At 45.5% G+C, this 19,174-nt stretch overlaps 1 protein-coding gene across 1 annotated transcript; it reads right to left on the bottom strand.

The window, feature by feature from the left end:
- Positions 1-6,079: 6,079 nt before the first annotated feature.
- On the bottom strand, positions 6,080-18,722 carry mknk2b (MAPK interacting serine/threonine kinase 2b). The gene is made up of 14 exons (XM_072439521.1): positions 18,604-18,722; positions 17,283-17,509; positions 16,902-16,986; positions 16,723-16,824; positions 16,537-16,634; positions 13,789-13,868; positions 13,647-13,720; positions 13,434-13,538; positions 13,215-13,270; positions 12,821-12,916; positions 8,964-9,158; positions 8,722-8,886; positions 8,617-8,657; positions 6,080-8,546 (listed from the first exon to the last, which is right to left on the bottom strand). The coding sequence occupies exons 2-14, from the start codon at positions 17,331-17,333 to the stop codon at positions 8,267-8,269; spliced, it is 1,428 nt and encodes a 475-aa protein (XP_072295622.1). The 5' UTR covers positions 17,334-17,509; positions 18,604-18,722; the 3' UTR covers positions 6,080-8,266.
- Positions 18,723-19,174: the final 452 nt, after the last annotated feature.

Below are 19,174 nucleotides of genomic sequence, written 5' to 3' on the forward strand. Positions count from 1 at the left end.
TACAGTACAAAACATAATCTGTCATAAATAGAATGGTCGCAGTGTAGTTCTCCTGGTTTTCCGCTAGAGGGAGACAGTCATCGCAGATGATCTGTTGCCGCGCTGTATTAAATAAATAAATATATAGTTTGTGGGTAGTTGCATCATGCCTCTGTGACGTTTGTACATGAAAGTTATGCAAGGCCTTTTCTCTTTTTTCTCCTCGTTGTTTCTCTTTTCCAGGGCCATGTGGAACACCTTGTACTCTGCAGTGTTTTTACTTTACTGACCTCCTGCACTCCCAAGATGCAGCACGAGAAAGCAAACTTAAAATCAAGAGGATGTTTTAGTTTCTGCTTCATTTGTCTTTGTGATTTTATTCATGTTTCACTCATGCATCGTGCAGCCTGGTCAATGTTGTGGAAAGGCGAATGTTTTTAGACGCTTTAAAATGCAGTTAAATGTTCAGAATGAAGGCGAAATGAAGTAAAACGCAGTGCATTTTAGCTAAATGTTCATAGTTTTAATTCTTTATAACAAAAAATGAGCAATCATTTTAAGTTTCCAGGTTAAAAATGTGCAGTCTGTGTCTTTTTCTATCACAAAATGCAGGGGAAATGTGCTTTTTAGCTTCACAAAAGTTCAATTTGTGTCATGTATCTGAAGATTAATTGCTAAATTATGTATTGTTGGTTCAAAATTTGTCCAGTAAAACCCCAAAAATATGATCTTGCCTTCATCCAAAATGCTTCGCGTCCGTCACAATTGTCTATTACATAAAGAATAAAGTAAAATACAGCAGTTAAAGTCTTTAAACCGGGCTCTGAGTGGTTTCCATTTGACAAAACCGCCTTCATTTTTCAGATTTTGTTGATATTCTGAGGTTAATCTAAGCTCTCCATTTAATTCACTGCATGTTCCACTTCACTTTTGCCTTTATAGAATGTTTTGTTTACATATTTCTAAAGTCTGATAAATGGTGGATTCCAGGAAAAGGCAACGATGATTCAAACGAGGTCGATGTTTAGCAGAACGACCTGAGAAAAGACGATACGAGAAGCTTTGTTTGGACACTTTTGTCTCACAAGAAGACGATGCTGAAAATCGTGTTTTACTTGAGGACGTGTTTGTTTTTCTTCTTTCTGTGAAATATGCAAGAAACTACACTATTATTGTTATTTTGTGTTCAGTTTAGTTTCTTTAATTTCACTTCATCACATTCCACACAGATATAACTGTTTTGTGTGACCAAAGCAGCAAAAGCAAAACGATTGTGTGAGAAAACCGCTCTATTTATAGTTCATACAAGCTACTGTTATGTCTTAAATAACAGAGAAAAACATGACACAGAGAGCAAGCAAAAAAATAAAAAACATAACACAGAGGAAGAAAAAAAGAAAAAAAACATGACATAGTGCAAGCAAAAAGAAAAGAAAGAAAACATGACACAGAGCAAGCTCTCTGCGACTGTATGTTTTCAGTCGCGCGTTTTCAGTCGCACGTGGACGTTGCGTTCGTGGAAAACGGTCGGCTTTCTCAGCACAGTATATTTAGAAAGCAGAAGGTGTAACAGCATCTCATAGTAAAATACAGTCTGGCGGCGAACAGTGAAGACAAGTGCGGGCCAGTACACGACAGTCTGACACATCTAAAAATACAAAACTTAGGGTTAATTAGTTTATTTTGGTCACAGACATTATTCCAAAGACATTAACGCTTGTCACGCAGGAAGATCGAAAAGGTTTAAGCTGAAGATCATGTTTTTTCCCTCAAGTTTTTTACCGCTTTACCGGACATTTCACAGTATTTGTTCTAAATGTTTTTCCTGTAAACATGTCATTGTTCCTCTCAGTTCGCGTTGCCGTGATGCGTGAAAGTGAAGGAACACTTAGATCTGTAGTAGATTAGTCTCTGCTTCACCTTTAGACTCAGCGATTTGACACACTTTCTCAGACACACACCATCCATGACCGCGGGATTCGTCTTTCCGCGCGGTCGTTTCATAACTGAGAGGCCAGTCATCCAGCAGGAGGCTCGTGCTTACTGTGTTCGCTTCGCTAAATCGCACAAACTAGCCACTACACGGCGTAAAACTATGAAGAATACCGGATGTAATGGAGACGATTATTGCAGAGCGTTTTTTTCCTGTGCCTGACGCTTTTCTCGTTTGGCAAAAAAGGCGAAAAAGATTTGCCGCGCTCGTTATTGATGGTAGAATGTGGAGAGACCGGGACGAAAATAACAGCAAACTCGATGACCTCTGCACACGAGGCGGTCTAATAATATCTCGAGAGGGTCGACGTGGTGGTGGGGGAGGCCGGTCAAAAACATCAATACACACAAACCAATCAATATCACCACTGTCCAAACTGGATACTCGTGTTTTCACCCCACAGCGTTTTAAAGAAGATTAACCATTCGACACAGAACTCGAGAACCGACATAAAAAGAACATCACATTTTACTTTAAATAAAAGTCCCACATGGTCCAGAGTCCAAATTTGTCCATTTCCAAATGAAGCCTGAATGTCAGTTTGTCTGAGGTACGGATATCAAGGTCGTCAGGACTAAAAAATAAAGAAAAATTAAATGTAAATTACTTTTTTATCTGGCTGTTTTTGTCACATTTAAGTTTTGTTTCGTCTTTGAGAAAGTTCAGTTTCATAAAAGCCGGCCACAAATTTGAGGAACAGTGACACGAGAATGAAAGAAAATGAAAGATTTCACTGTTGTTATGGTCACGGTCTCAGTAATTGTGAATAATCGTGCTCTAACATTGAGTGGGACACAGTGTCAAAATATTTTAACATTTTTCTGAACAGTATTATAGGTATATAGGACCAGGACCAGGACCAGGTTCAGGACCAGGACCAGGACACCAGGACACCAGGACCAGGTTCAGGACCAGGACCAGGTTCAGGACCAGGTTCAGGACCAGGACCAGGTTCAGGACCAGGTTCAGGACCAGGTTCAGGACCAGGACCAGGACACCAGGACACCAGGACCAGGTTCAGGACCAGGTTCAGGACCAGGTTCAGGACCAGGACCAGGACACCAGGACACCAGGACCAGGTTCAGGACCAGGACCAGGTTCAGGACCAGGTTCAGGACCAGGACCAGGTTCAGGACCAGGTTCAGGACCAGGTTCAGGACCTGGAGCAGGACCAGGTTCAGGACCAGGACCAGGTTCGGGACCAGGACCAGGACCAGGTTCGGGACCAGGACCAGGACCAGGTTCAGGACCAGGTTCAGGACCAGGACCAGGTTCAGGACCAGGACCAGGTTCGGGACCAGGACCAGGACCAGGAACAGGACCAGGACCAGGTTCAGGACCAGGACCAGGACCAGGTTCGGGACCAGGACCAGGACCAGGTTCAGGACCAGGTTCAGGACCAGGACCAGGTTCAGGACCAGGACCAGGTTCGGGACCAGGACCAGGACCAGGAACAGGACCAGGACCAGGTTCGGGACCAGGACCAGGACCAGGAACAGGACCAGGTTCAGGACCAGGCTCGGGACCAGGACCAGGACCAGGTTCAGGACCAGGACCAGGTTCAGGACCAGGTTGCAGCAGGTTGCATCAGTCTGCAGACCAGGCTCCTTCTCTGTGTCTGCTGCATGTGTCGAGTTTCACGTCACTGTTGCAGGAGAAACCCGAGTCACGTTTGAGTCACGTCGATACTCTGTTTACTCAAGTAACTATTTAATCAAGTTTTTTAGATGCCATACTTTTACTTCTACTTGAGCGTAACAGAAACTCGTACTTGAATAAAAAGTTCACGTTGGACAATATTAAATTATTTGAACATTTTAGTTTTCTCATTGTTTTTGTTTTCATACCAGATTTTGTACATTATTTAATCATTTGTCCTTTTTATTACTTTAACTTCAAATTATAAATCTGATGCATATCAAGTGCCACGTATTGAAAATGCGAGGACCATGTGACACAAAGCCCTAATGTAAATGTATATGATTGACGTCAGGTTTGGTGTTTACCAACAGCCAAGGCCGCGGCTGACATGAGCAGCTCTCGTAACGAGGAAAGCGACTGATAAGAGCTTCAGACGGCCTCATGGGACGCGACCTCAGCCTTGGCCAAGTGATAACGACGCCGGAGTTAATGTAAAACCACTGACTAATGCGAGCAGGAAAAACACTACTGATTATTAGTGATTATAATCCATTTATGGTTTTAATACAGTTAAGAGCTTCGCCCTTTACTGAAACAGTGTCAGAAGTGATGTTATTTACAGGAACTCTTCTATACGGATGTTTTCTCTTCCGATATCTGATGTTTGTCTTGCTGTTTTTTATAGATAATTGTACGTTTTAATTAAAAGAAGGTCGGAGGGAGGGGCACGAAGTCACGAACGCTGATGTGTGTGACCTGGATGCTTCAATAGTGTAGCCGCAGGAAAGGGCGTGAAAGGGGTGTGGTCCTGCCCCCGAACTTAAGATAACTTATCTTCATTTAAAAACGTTTTTTTTTTACGATCAAGCCGATAATTATACAGTATTTTTACGTTTTAGCTGATGATGATCTCATCGTCAATATCACAATTTGTAGGTCTTATACTCTACAAATTTTAATTTAATTATCGACTGTATTCTATTATTCTTCTATTCTCTGTATTTTTGCCACATATTGTCCGTCTCCAATGATGAATGACCTGTTTTAAATCAAAAGTCTTAAAGTGTCAGCTACATTTAGATTTGCCTTGGATGAGGACAGGATCTGGATGTGAAACAACAAAGTGCTTCATCATCACTGCATTTCTAACGAGTTAAATCCGGCCTGTGGTTCCTATGAAAAGATCTGAGTCAAGAGATCCTGTGTCACTCCAATAGTTCCGACACATGTGGTCTCCAGGTTCCTGGGATTCAGCTTCTGTCATTAGAGGATATCGTTCTTTGAGTGTGTGAAGTGACATTTTGTCTCTTTTGTTGGTCATTTTACCGTCCAGTTTACATTTAAAGGATGTAAACCTCAAATAATACATTTAAAGATAAATTTGAACACGCTAGATTATAACAGGACAGAAGCAGGACTAAACCAGGTCTAAAGCAGGACTAAACCAGATCTAAAGCAGGACTAAAAGAGGACAAAACCAGGACTAAACCAGGTCTAAAGCAGGACTAAACCAGATCTAAAGCAGGACTAAAAGAGGACAAAACCAGGACTAAACCAGGTCTAAAGCAGGACTAAAAGAGGACAAAACCAGGACTAAACCAGGTCTAAAGCAGGACTAAACCAGGTCTAAAGCAGGACTAAAAGAGGACAAAACCAGGACTAAACCAGGTCTAAAGCAGGACTAAACCAGGTCTAAAGCAGGACTAAAGAAGGACAAAACCAGGACTAAACCAGGTCTTAAGCAGGACTAAAGCAGGACTATAACACATGTCTCAATATCATTATTTCCTTATATAAAAGTACAGAGATGTTTCTTGGTGTTGATATCGACGAGCCCTCAACAACACTTTGACATTTGGTTTTGGCTCGTTGGCTCTGAAGCTCTTATATATTTAGGATCTTTTCTGCTGACACAGGAGTTTGGTCTGTAATAAAACACACCTTTAGTTTCCTGATAATCTCAAGTGCGTTTGAACCCAGTGGAACATGTGTGGACTTCTCACAACGGCACATGTTTCACTTTTACTCATGATTTATCCCGGTTCAGTTTCTTTCACCAGCAGCTGACGATCAGGTCTGGTCAAACTCAACTTTAAATCAGGATTTCTGAACAACTGAGGAAACATTTTTAAAAATGTTCATGACAGGAGATGCTCTAGAAAACATTTATTTATTTAACCGGAACCTAAAGAGTGTAAATATAATTGTTTTATTTTATTCATGAATCTAAAGGGGCAATATGTCACATAATTAGAAATATTGTTGAATATGCATTTTTAATATTGGCTCTGTGTGTGCATTTAAAAAAATAATCCCTTAAAGCTGCAAAAAGAGCTAAATAATAAACATGAGAAAAACTTAATACACGTCATATTGAGTGAGGTTTAAGTGTTATACAGTATAATGTGCATGTTGGTTTACATATCCACATCCAAATTAATCGTATTAAAGAAAAATGCAACTCAACATCGTTTCAAAGCGTTTTATTTTTTTTTTTAGAAAAACAATACAAAATTCTGCAGCAACTGTCAAATGTTGCCTTGAGTGAACTGCAATCATTCACATGGTACAGTAAAGTGCTTATTTAAATCAAAAATATCTTGTATTAAAGGAGTTAATTCCAATCATCTTCCATAATCTAATGGTCTAATGAATGTTTGGGAACATGTGTTGGATTGTAAAATGCTTTGCCTCAAGGCTACATTCAACACGAAGAGTCGGTCTGGATAAATGACTCTCCCGACTTCAATGACAAACACAAAAAAAAATTGAGACTTGATATAATTTGTCCCATTCCCCAGTAAAAGGCAGCTGAAAAAACACTGCACGAAAATTAGAAATGGCCGTGACCAGAAAAACATCCTTTACCAGGTACAAGAGGGCGTGGTCAAAAGTGTGCGTGTCTGAGAGTCCCTATCAAAAAGTAGGAACGCTTTCACGCTCGCTCGGGAGAAGGCAGAATACTGAACTGTAAAAGGTCTTTCATCAACCCAAAGCTTGCCTCCGTCTTCAATTATAAGCGAAGTAGTTTCCCGAATGGAGAAGAAACAGCTGCATACGCAAATTCAAGTAAGTCTTAGTATAAGACATAAACCCCATAATCGATGCATCTGAAGGATTCGTGTACAGTGTCCTTTTTATCAGCAGAACAGGAGTGGCTCACATTTACACTACAGACCGTTCTCAAACTAATCCTGAACTATTCCCACTGCGTGAGAGTGACAGTCACCGTGGTGACGGTGCGAGCGCGCGGCTGGGGGGGGGGGGGGGGGGTGTCAAGCAGCGACTCTTTGGTGAAATGACTACAGCGCGGCGAGACCTCGGTCCACTTCCTTTCAGTTTCTAAATGAGTTTTAGCTTAAAGAACAAAAACGATTATTGCCGTAGCATTTTTTTTACACATAAAATAAAACTTAAAATTCTCTCCTTCTCTGGGCCTGGAACCCTCCAGACCGACTCGAACACTCCGCATTCACCACCGAAAAACAACAAAACACCAATGTATAAAAATAAAGGAAAATCTCTGGTGTTTAACCTGAACTCAACAGCACCTGCTTGAAAAATTATAGGAAAAAAAAAGCTTATTAATCGTCCCAAAATGAGAAGGAAACAGAACGAACTCGGTGTGGCACGTGTGACATGGAGTTTTCAAAAATGTCAATGGAAGACTTTTTTTTTGTTAAACTTTTGGAATGTTTTTCCTTTTAATTTTTTTTCTCCCGTTTTTAAATAGTTTTTCATGTTTGATTTACTTAGAAATCTTTTGTCCATCTGTCTTACATTCAAGGGCTTCATGGAGATACAGGACTGTAAATCTTAACCCTGAAAAAAAGGTCCTAAAGTTTTTTTTTTTTTTACACAAACTGAAAGGAAAATAAATGGTCACATTTGCTTGAATGTGCTTTTGCAAACTCTCATCACAGGGATACATACGTTTACTGCCAAAATATTAGGACAATTAAAACTGAATTGTAAAAAAAAAAAAAAAAAAAAAAGTACAAGTTGTGGTTGTAGTAAAGGACGTCGTCTGAAACATTTACATGACGATCAAACCTGCCGTGCTCAAACACTGGACACAGGTCAAACACGGGTCAAACATGTGGCCTTTTGGTTTGTTACCACTGCGTACATGTGTGCAACAGTGAGTCATGGCTAGGAACATCTTTAAGTGCATGGCCAATATTTATCACCTTTACATGGATTTGAGCTTAAGACTGCTCCAGGCGCGGGCAGCGTTTGACCCGACTGCACGCCCTCGGACGTCATGGCGTATTGCATAAGCGTGTACGTATGTGCAGATAGGTCATACATGCAGATACATACAGGCACAACCCAACTTTCATTCACAGTGGATCCAGTTGTGGAGCAGCACAAGTCCTTTGGTGTTTTAGTCTTTGAGACAGTGTCCGATTTCTTCCAAACGGAGTTGTATGAAAAATTATATTTATAATTTAGGAAAAGCCCCTCCAAATGAACCCTGGCCCTCCCCGAACATTAACGTGCACGTCGTGTAGTTGTGCTTCAGAAGTGCTGCAGAAGTGCAGAAGGCATTGACGAGGCAGAGCTGGGCAGGACAAGGCCAGAGTCCGAGGCAGAGGAGGCGGAGTCAGGAGGCGGGGCAGTCTTCTGGTCTCAGCTCTGGTCCCGATGAGGTCAGGCACAGTCCCCCACGATGACCAGAGGAGCCAGGAGCTTTCGCAGCTCAGCGGCCGACACGGGGCCAGTTTTGGGCTGGCTGTTCCTCTGGCGACGCCGGGCCAGTTTGGAGTCTGAGGGAGGAGACAGGTGCATGGACGACCCGCTCGCAGTGACCACGAAGGGAACGTCCTCCTGCTGCTGCTGCTGCTCCTCCATCCCGTCCTGTTCAGCCAGCTGCCTGTTGACCGCCATGGCTTTGTCCGCGAAGAACGTCAGGTCCCGGGCGATGCTGGTTCTGAACAACACAAAGAGAGTTTAGACTAAAGCCTCAGACATCGTGTCATTCTCACACTGGATTCACTCACCTCTGGTGCAGAATGGAGGTCGGCAGAATATCAGAAGCACCCTGAATATGAAAGAGTTTATTAGAACTCAAACAATAATATTAATATCCCTCAGGCAGGACTTACCCTCTGCACCCAGGGGTGCTGCAGCACCTGGCTGGCACTCAGTCGGTTTTTGGCATCCCGAACTAGAAGTTTGGAAATGAGGTCTTTGGCACTTGAGGAGATGTGAGCCCAGTCTTTTTCTGGGAACTCGTACGTTCCTTCCTGAATGCTCTCAAACAGAGTATTCTGTGGAGAGGAGGAGGAGAGCGTTACTTCAGTCGACAGAACGTGTTAAACGTGGTCAAATGTGGTAGAACCTTTACCTGACAGGTGTGGCAGGGCTCCCCCAGCTCCCAGCCACAGTCGCCCCCACAGCGGCCCACAAACGGCGGATACCCGCTCAACATGATGTACAGGATGACCCCCAGACTCCACAGGTCACAGCGCTTGTCGTAGATGGTGGCCTCCTCGTTAAAGGCCTCCACCACCTCAGGCGCCATGTACTCGGCTGAGCCACACTGCAACACACAAGCGGCACAGAGTCAGGACAGAGCAGGACACACAATCAGAACAGAGCTTTGCCATTCCTGGCCTCCGCTGATTCCTCGTGGTGCGGCGCAGGACCTCGGGCCGTCACAGATTTAAAGGCGCAATGGACGATTTTTCGGCGATTTGAGAACGCAGGTGGAAGTGCGTATGCGCACTCCCCGTGCGGACTGATACACACACGTGTGTGTTTGTTTATTAGCGCAACGGAGCGCATCGCATCTCTCGTAGATTTGTCCACTTCTGCGTCAGCTCGAAATGTCTTTCTCCGTCTTAAATTTTTCCCCGTACACTGAGGGGAACTATATTATGATAGATCCATGCGCTTAGGCACGCAGAAACGTGGGGACGAACTGCACGCGGCTGCAGGTGAGCGGTAGGTGCGTTTCATGATTGATACGTGGCAGGACAAATGATTTATCCACGCCACGAGGAAATATGATAAATTTGCTTTTAAAAAAAATAAAAAATAAAAAAAAAATAAAAAATCGTCCATTCCACCTTTAACTTCACACATTCAAATACTTTATCCTCTCCACTCTCCACTCTCCACTCTGCACTAACGCAACACAACAACTTCACTCTTCTCTATAAAAAGGAAACGAGTTGAGGCTTTGGCCAGTTGTGTATCAGGGCTGATGAGTAGTCGGGCGGGGCCGCTTTAACTCGGCCCGTTACGTGGGCCGTGAGTCACCGGCGACCGCTGCAGGAGCGACTCTGCGCCGTTATGTAGCTCACCACGGAAACTAGGCCAGAGTCGGGAAAGAGGATTGGCTGAACAGCAGGACTCTTGCATAACCGGAGCACACAAACGCAGAGAATACTTTATGTAAGAAGAAAAACGGGACGGGGACGGGACATGAGATGCGGCAGGACATCACAGGAACAAGGCTCGTTTGGTTCTGTGAGTGGAAAAGGCCTCGAGGCGTGCACTGTACTCGTCAGCTGCCCCGGCGTGACCGACATTGGCGCTGGAAAACAACACTGACCTAATAGAGATATAGATATCTATCTATCTATCTATCTATCTCTATCTCTCCATCTATATCGCGCCCGTCGACAGGAACAAGTCTATTGTGCCCTGGTGCCAAGGGCCGGCTGTGCCCGAACCGCAAACTCCCGAGCCTTACATACCCGCACTTTAGCGCGATGGAATCTGTGCAGGGACAAAGCTGCCTCAGTCTCTCCCCGGCCCATCCCCCCCACGCTCTATAGGGGCCGCCCGAGTGGTCCGACCGGCCTCTATTCAGGTCGTGTAAACGGGACCGTGGAGGGTTTCGCCAAATTATGGAGCCCACTTTCCCACAAGTTAAACTTACGTCCCAATTGAGATTTGACCTTTGAACACCAAAAACTGCCGTGTTATTCAAATCAAAATGTTGAGAATGATTTCTTGCATTTGTCGATAACGCTTAAAATTCCCTTTTCAGAAGACTTTAATCACCATATTTCAACACGTCTGATACGTTTTAACCAATTATTCAAGTAGAGAACGAGTCTAACGAGTCAAACAATGGCGTGGGCTAAATTTACAGGGCTGACGTTTGTTTACATCATAAAAAGGAAGCTGAGGAAACGAGGAGGTGAAATAATCGCTGTGTTTACGATTTGCCAATTGTGACGCTTTGAGCCGCGACCGGAGCCAGAACGTTAAACACAAACTTCTATAGAAACCCTCTGCCGGCTTCTCATTGGCTGCGGTGGCTTTTACTGTAAGCTGGCACAGCGTCACGGCCACTTTAAAGCCGCTCTGGGCCCCGTACCAGGAACTGTTACCGCACTGTATTTTCTCTTGCTTTGCTTTCTGCTCTGAGGATTTCCTGCGACGACCACGTGATCGTCAGGACCGGTGTTTGCAGAGCAGAGGCTTTACATCAGGGGGCTTAGTCTGGCGCTCTGAACGGGACAGGACGACCAGCGTGGTAGATTTATGTGCTGAGACTGTTGTAAATATCGAACGTCAAAACAAGAAGAACTGGAAGAAGCCGGTTTGAGTGACGCAACTTTTCCTAGAAAGGTGCAATTAAATTGTTTCACCGGCGCTGGACATTTTACAACGATCAGAATAATTTTCACAAGTAGACTATTAAAAAGGACTCGCAATAGTTATTTGGACGATACAGACTCCAAACTATAGCAAATAAAAGCGGTTTAATTTAAAAAAAAAAAAAAAATTAAAAGAATTACCACTAAAACACTTCATTTGTAAATATTCTCAATCTAGAAGCCTTCAGCCTTCATATTTAAACTTGTATTTGTTTTATATGTATTGTATTTACATGTTCAGAGTGTTAGGCCTACATTTTAGTCTTAAATGAAAGACGCCGTTGCATCATGGTAAAAGTATAAAAACAAAGTGCTGCAAAGACTAATCAAACTGACATAATTAACCATTTTGACACTTAAAATAAAAAGACTAGTTTAATAGTTTATTGCAGCCCTGAAAACACTGGCAAGTCACAAGATTTCCTCTGAATCGCGCTGAACAACAAGGCAGGAGCTCCACCCAAGCCCCTCCCCCCAGCCCGCGTGCCGGCCAATCGCGGCGCAGTTGCCATGTGGACGAGGCAGGATGGCAAACCGCACTTTCTAGAAGCTGCTTTTGTGTGTGTGGGACAAGAAAGCGCAGAGGGGGAACGTCTCATTTCCTCACACAGCGATCGTAGTCTTTCCAAAACACGAGATCCGTCCTTCTAAAAGTCACAAACACGCCAAACGTCCATCGAGCTACACGTTTAGAGTGATGGGAATGCGGCTTTGCTTTGGTGCAATACTTCCATTAGTGACGATGTGATTGGTCCGGCTCTTTTGTGTTTTAAAGGTCGCACCATGTGACACTGACGTAACCCAGCAAAAGCAAAGTAAAGCTGGACAATAGTGACCAAAATGAATCGATCAGCTTTGTTTGAGAGTCCCGATAACGGCGGTCAGAGAATATGAAACGTAGAAGTTGAGATTTAATCATAAGACGATTGTAAAGGAACCACAAAAGTGCAGAAATATCACCTCACACCATTTAAAAACACTAAAATATCTACATTTCCACATTCTGCCCATCATTTTTACTACTTTTGAAATGAAGACATGTGCGACGCCTCCAGACGGCCCGAAAAAGCCTCTCCGTCCCACAAATAGTCCCGGGACTATTGCGACCCGGGAACCTGAGGGATGGAGTTACGCGGGCAGAAAAAAAGCCCCTGCATTCCCGGGGCGGGCGCGGTTCACCTGCTCCGCTCCGTCACGGCGCGTGTCCCGCCGCGGCTCCGTAGCGACGGCGAGCCAAAGCGCTGAGGGTTAAACAAGCGCGACCTCACGAAGCCGCTCAGTGTTTACGGCTGATAAGAGGGAAAAGTGACCGGGGGTAAACTCCGCTGATATAGTCCGTCAATGACCCTCAACGCACAGGAAGAGGCGTTGCCAACTGTCAGTGAACTTCCTTAACCTTTCAACACAACATCCTCAACCAATCGCAGCGCGCCTTTGCCGCTGACACCACTAATGTCGACCAATGAGCCATCGCCTGGAAAGCGATAGCATTTTACAACCGCAAAAAGCACCGTAATTAACCTTCAGTGATTAAAAACGGGATCGGCAGCTCGTGTCGTTATCGCGTCTTATCAGAGCGAAGACTTACCGGAGTGAGCAGCTCCGGTGTGGAGATCGGGGAACTGTCACTGTTCAACTTAATCCCACTTCCCAAGTCAAAGTCACAGATTTTGACGGGAGAAATCTGAGGGACGAAGCAAACAAACGTGTAAACAAGCATATAAACAAACAAACAAACAGCAAAGCAACATGCACGGGAGTCTAGATTATCATTGGGTTAATCAATAATTTCGATTATCTAGGTCACAATATAATAGTCAACTTAAAAAGGGTGCATAAATGTGACCTTAAGTATTTTTAAGTCATTCTTTAGTCTACAAAATAAATCTAAATGCACATGTTTTTGTCCCATTTTAACTTGAATAATCGTTATATGGTGACGGTCTCAGTCCCGTGTCGTCCCGCGTGGTGTTGACACTCACCTTGTCCGTACTCTCACAGAGAATATTTTCAGGCTTCAGGTCTCTATGTGCCATTCCTGCAACACAAAACGACACCGCGTCACGACAATGTACAGTTCACGAGCGTAAAACAAAGTGTGGACGACGCGAGCGCTCCGACTCCTGTTCACGGCGTGTAATCTTAGCCGTGTTCCGCCGCTCGTTTGGGGAAAAGCCCGGCCCCCCCGAGGCTCCACTCACCCTTGTTGTGGAGGAAATCTAAGGCGCTTGCGATGTCCTGCACGACAAGACTGGCCTCCTGTTCGCAGAAGCGCTGCCTCTTGTGAATGTGCACCAAGATGGAGCCTGAAAGTGAAAAAAAAGAGAACCACGCAGCTGTTCAGTCTCGCGCCGTGAAACAAACTACACGGCGGGTCAGCGGTCGATCTTGAACGCGCCGTGGGGTCGACGTACCTCCTCGGAGCTTCTCAAACACAAGGTAGAATTTGTCTTCCTCTTCGAAAAACTCCACCAGCTCCAGAATGTTACTGTAAAAACGCCGCCGTGAGCGAAATCAACGTGCAGAGCGAGCGGCTTCATCTTACACTGGGCTCACCTGTGTCCCTGGCACTGGTACAGCATCTCGACCTCGCGGAAGACGCGGCTGCGGCTGTGGCCCGGCCTCTTCTCGATGATCTGCGGATGCAAACGTGGATCAAATTTAGAGAGAAATCCCCAAAAAGTGCAGTAAAGACCCCTGAGCTGCGAGTGAAGGTTCAGATCGCCTCCCTCGCCGCTCCTGTGACACCGTTTCTTCCGCATTCTTAAACCGCGTGAACGATTACGCCGTGTGCCAGCGCCGTGCCCCGGGGCTTTGGCTTCCTTCCAGGCCAAATGCAAACGTTGCGCCCGCCTCGTGACAAACGCAAATACAAGCGCAGCCCACATGTGACATTCTGCGCCAAAACACTAGCATCGCCGAGCATCCAAGCCCATTTACTCCCCCTGCCGCTCCGAAAACGATCTTAAAGTGTGTTCGATAATGACACAAAGATGGCGGGGTCTAAATATAAACCTGGCTGGAGCGGACCACAAAGAGGCCCACCAGCTGCAGCAGACTGCTGACAGCGACACAAACAGGGGGGAAAAGGAAAACACGCTTGAACGTTCCAGTTATTGTGCTCGCTTCTCTTCCCGGTGGTGGGATTACGGTGGTTATTGAAGTATTGAAGCGAGTCTGGGCTGGGGACGACGGGGGAGGGGGGGGGGGCAGACCAAACGCCGCGGGCAACGCCGCGTTCTGAGTCAGCAGCGGACGACAACTTTCGCTAAAAACAGACTCAGGAGGTCACGAAAGGGCTACAGTCGTTTAGCAACAAATACGACTGCAACGACAGTATTTAATAAGCCTTCAGACCGAATCAGTGAATAAAGTGTTATGATTGCATATATGTTCCAATAATGCAATCATCTTTGTAAATGGTCTTTTCGTACGAGTTTTAGAGCCTGTAAAGTCACATAATCGTGCCAATATGATCAAAAACATGTTATATTATCGAATAGTTGTGACTAGTCAATAACAAGCGCTACGCAAAACGGTCCTTTTGTTTTAGCAGATCATTTCGTTCATTTTTTTTCGTTTCGGCGGATCATTTCGTTTCTGCGACGAGCTGTGGTTGTCGTGATTCCCCTGTAACGTCGCGCGCCGTTGCAAATTCCTCTCACTTCGACGTGGACTCTAAGTCGAGCGCTGCGGCGTCGGGGCTTTTGTTGCGGCAGTAACACGGGAGCGTGCGCGTGGCCCGTCTGCAGGGGTAAAGGCTGGAGGGGGGAGGGGCGCGGCGTCGGGACATCTGGAGTCTGGAGCAGCGCCTCGTCTCCTATAACAACCTCGTCCCTCCCCCTAAACTCCAGTCTCGGGGGATTTAAGCGATCCGTCCAGGGCAAAACGACACTGATGCGACACAAAAAGAAGCGACGAGTCTGAAATATTTATGATGGCGAAATGCAAACCCGGTCATGGGGGGAAACGTGCCTTAAACGCAGACGCATTAGTCCTGGTTTAGTCCTGGTTTAGTCCTGGTTTAGTCCTGGTTTAGTCCTGGTTTAGTCCTGGTTTAGTCCTGGTTTAGTCCTGGTTTAGTCCTGGTTTAGATATGCAGAAAGTTTACTCAAGTTGTGGCATTTCGCTTGAAAAGGAAAACAAAACACCAGTTGGACTTTATAGATGAACAATTTTGGGAATATATCTAACTTAACTGTCGAATCCTGTTCCAAGTTCACATTTGAAACGTGCCCAGGAGCGAAGGCATCTAAGAAAAGACTAAAAGAACTTCTAAACTACATTTAAACTAAAAGGATAAACTGATCATTTGTTGCTTGCACAGAACGTCTTTCACTTTTGCAGTTGCTTGTGATACATCCTGCAGCTTTTGGCCTCAAACCAGCGAAACGACGGCGTTGCACAATCCATCCATTTTCTACCGCTTGTTCCCTTTCGGGGTCGCGGGTGACTGGAGCCTATCCCAGTGACTTCGGGCCTTAGGCGGGGTACACCCTGGACAGTGGCCAACTTGTCGCAGGGCCAACACAGAGACATAGACATTACAGACAGTTCACGCTCACATTCATTCACTAGGGCCAATTTAGAGTTGCCAATGTTACCTAACACATGCATGTCTTTGGACTTTGGCGTTGCACAATGTGTTCCAGAAATAAAAAGGGGGAAGTTGAAGCCAAGGACGTGTTCTCACAAGTCCCTCCCACAGACAGTCGTCCCGCCCACTCTCTGTGCGCTGGAAGAACAAAGCAGTGTAAACAGCCCGGGTCACGGCCCTGCACCCGCCTTCCTCTATGTGGGCTTTGTTTTGGTACGGCAACTGGTACACCATGTTCTCAGCGCCGGCGCCCTCTACAGGCCACGCGGGGGAAGGGGAAAGGGGTGGGTGGACCTGCTCCTGCGCCTTGATTGGCCGCCGCGGTCAAAACAGAGGGGAAGTGGTGTAAAAGCAGCAGAAGCAGCAGAAGCAGCTTGTGTTGCACGCTTCAACTGTAAAGTGGAGCAGCAACGACGAGGAGGAGTCTCTGAACATGAAAACAACAGACACTGAGCCTCACGCAGCACAGACACAACCAGAAGATACTTTGACACAGCCTCAGTTTAGTCCGTTAGCGCTCACGATGAAGCTCCCGGGGTCAGAGGTCACGCCAGGCTATTAGATAGACGCCCGTCTCCCCGTATTTTGGACGGTGTATTTTAAAACGTGAACGGGCATTTGAGTGTTTTCAAATCCTATCTAAAAGCCTTGGTCACGCTGCAGCAGAACTAAACACTGTACGGTTAGAGTGGGCGGGGCGTTGTTACCTTGACGGCGTACTCCTTGTTGGTGATGAGGTTGATGCAGGTTTGCACTCGGGCATAAGCTCCTTCTCCCAGAACCTCCTCTTGAAGTCTGTAAACGTCTGAAACACAAAGGCCAACGTGAGACGCTAGTTTGTGCTGCAAAGTTAAAACAAAAAACAAAAATAACCCGGGCTGCGTTTTCCTCACCTTCAAATCGACCGGAGAAACTGTCGGTCGCCCGGCAACGCTTCTTCTTCTTGTTTCTCTTCTTGGCGTCGGGGATGTCGATGGGCTGGCTGGTGGGCATGTCTGTGAACACATGACAGACATTAGACATACATTATCTATAATATAACGGGCGTTTGCGGAGGCGTTCGCTCGCTCACCGTGTCTTAGGGAGGGGTCGAAATTGAAAGAATCGATGAGGTGGGATCCATTTTTATTGAAGTCAGACTCGAAGGGATTCTGGCCCTGGGGAAATGGAGAAACAAAGTCGGTCGGAATGCCTTCGTATCAACGTTTACGAGCGGACGTTAATGGTTAGCTCCGGCCGATAGAACGCACTTATCTAGAACCATAAAACCAGCTCGGATTTAAAAAAAAGTGCAGCGAAGAAGTGCAAAAATATCCGTAACATCCATTGCTCTGGTTTCCACGGCTACGCTGAACACGAGCGAGGCCGAGCGAGACGGTGGGGAAAGCGCCAGATGCGGTTTATAAATAGTCCTCGCTCGCCGGGCTCCGGACAGCGGTCTCGGCGGACTCACCTTGAAAGAGCGGTGGAACCCGGTGACTTCGGTGATCTTGTTTTGAACCATTTTCTCCGATTTGAGGGGGGGGGGGCGATTTTGGGACGTGCGACGACGGCGGCAGTCGGTCGGGTGTCGAAAGAGGCAACTCTCCCGAAAAACAAACGGGCTGTTTCCGGAGGGACTTGCGAGCGATCACACTGCGCTGGGTCGGTCTTGCTGCTGCGGCGCTTTGAACGGGAGCCCTGAGAACGACATAAACACTGCGGCGTTAGAAGACCCTCCAGAAGTCCAGTTTACCCCCCCACACGTTGCTAGGTTACGGGAAGACTATGAAAAGACTTGACTAATCTCCCCGTCACATGCTCTCGAGGCCGTAAACAATCAGTGCCTGGTGCAGACTCGCCCCTGCTCCACACTGGTCAGCATTTGGGTCACCGCGGGGGCCCCTGGTCCAGTTCTGTCCACAGACTCCTAATGTTCCACGTGCATGTGTTTTACTGTGGTTTAAGTTTGATAAATGTGTCAAATGTGGTTGTTTAAAAGGAAAACTAGCACAGGAAGCGTGGTATAAACAAAGAGTAAAGAGTGAAATGTTACATAATGCAATGACAAATGGCTGTTTTGACATGGAACAAGAGATTTATGTTGGAAACTTGACTTATTAACAAAATGGAGGTGTAAATGGAGCAAAATCCTGACTTGTAAAGCCATTTTACAAAAGTGCGTGCAATGTTATGTCAATTTTGAAGAAATAAAGATCCCTCGCGCTCACAACTCACCACAGTTCAAATATGCTCCAAGTTTTAATCACTTTCCAATATAAAAGCAAGAAAATTACAGTTTCACTCCAAAATGGTGCAACCGAAAAACAATGACCGACGACAGTAAATAACTTTCAAACAAAAACGTGCATTAAATGTGTCGTTTGTATGAAAATGACCGTAGAAAAAGCAAAGCAAATAGTTTTGCTCACACTTAAAACTGCAATTTAAGGGGAGAAAACGCGAGTTACTTACGCGTACGTTGCGCGTGCGGAATGAACAAACGCACTTTGCAGCGAAACGGGCACAACAACAGCGCCACTTACAATAGAACACAACGCATTAAAGACAAAATGAGCTTAAACCCGTGATTCCTTTTGCAAACCGACACCAACAACACCGACAACTACAACTACAGCGCGAACAATAGCGTCAACAAGCTTCGAACGCGCTGGACGCTTTGGTTGACGTCGAGAAGCGCGTTGACGGAGCAGAAACGCAGGCGAAAAAAAGCAGGATTTTCGGAGTTTTTTCTGCAAAAAAATGGCGCAGTTCGGTTGGAGTCGGTCGCTTACCCCGTTGTTGGTGTTAGAACTCCAGCGTTAGCGTCGGTGTCTAGCCCACAGCGCGACAGCCGCAGAGGACGCGGTCACTGACGGGGGGGAAGCGGCGGGTCGTTAAGTGCGTGGAAGGTGGAGAGCGGACGGACTGCGCAGGCGTTTATATAACCTCCTCGAAAGGCCCCGCCCCTGCTGCGTGCGTCACCGGGAAAGTGGCGTAAGAGAACGCTAGATGCACCGCGGTCAAGTTTGACATATTTCTTTTCTTTTACATTGTGCATATGTACTGCACAAGTACTGACATAATCATACGCAATACTGACATAATCATGTGCAATACTGTCATATTCATATGCAATACTGTCATATTCATGTGCAATACTGTCATATTTATGTGCAATACTCTGAATATAATGTCATTCATATTGGTGCAATACTCTCCGTCCATATAACAGTTGTATATAAGAGGGTTACTTTTACTTTTGCTACTATATATATATATATATATATATATATATATATATATATATATATATATATATATATATATTATTATTTTTTTAACTTTTATTAAGAATATAAGAGG

This window comes from Eucyclogobius newberryi, unplaced genomic scaffold, assembly GCF_026437365.1.
Source record: "Eucyclogobius newberryi isolate DKJ021-1_F unplaced genomic scaffold, fEucNew1.0.hap1 SCAF_9, whole genome shotgun sequence".
In the NCBI taxonomy this organism is placed as follows: Eukaryota; Metazoa; Chordata; class Actinopteri; order Gobiiformes; family Gobiidae; genus Eucyclogobius; species Eucyclogobius newberryi.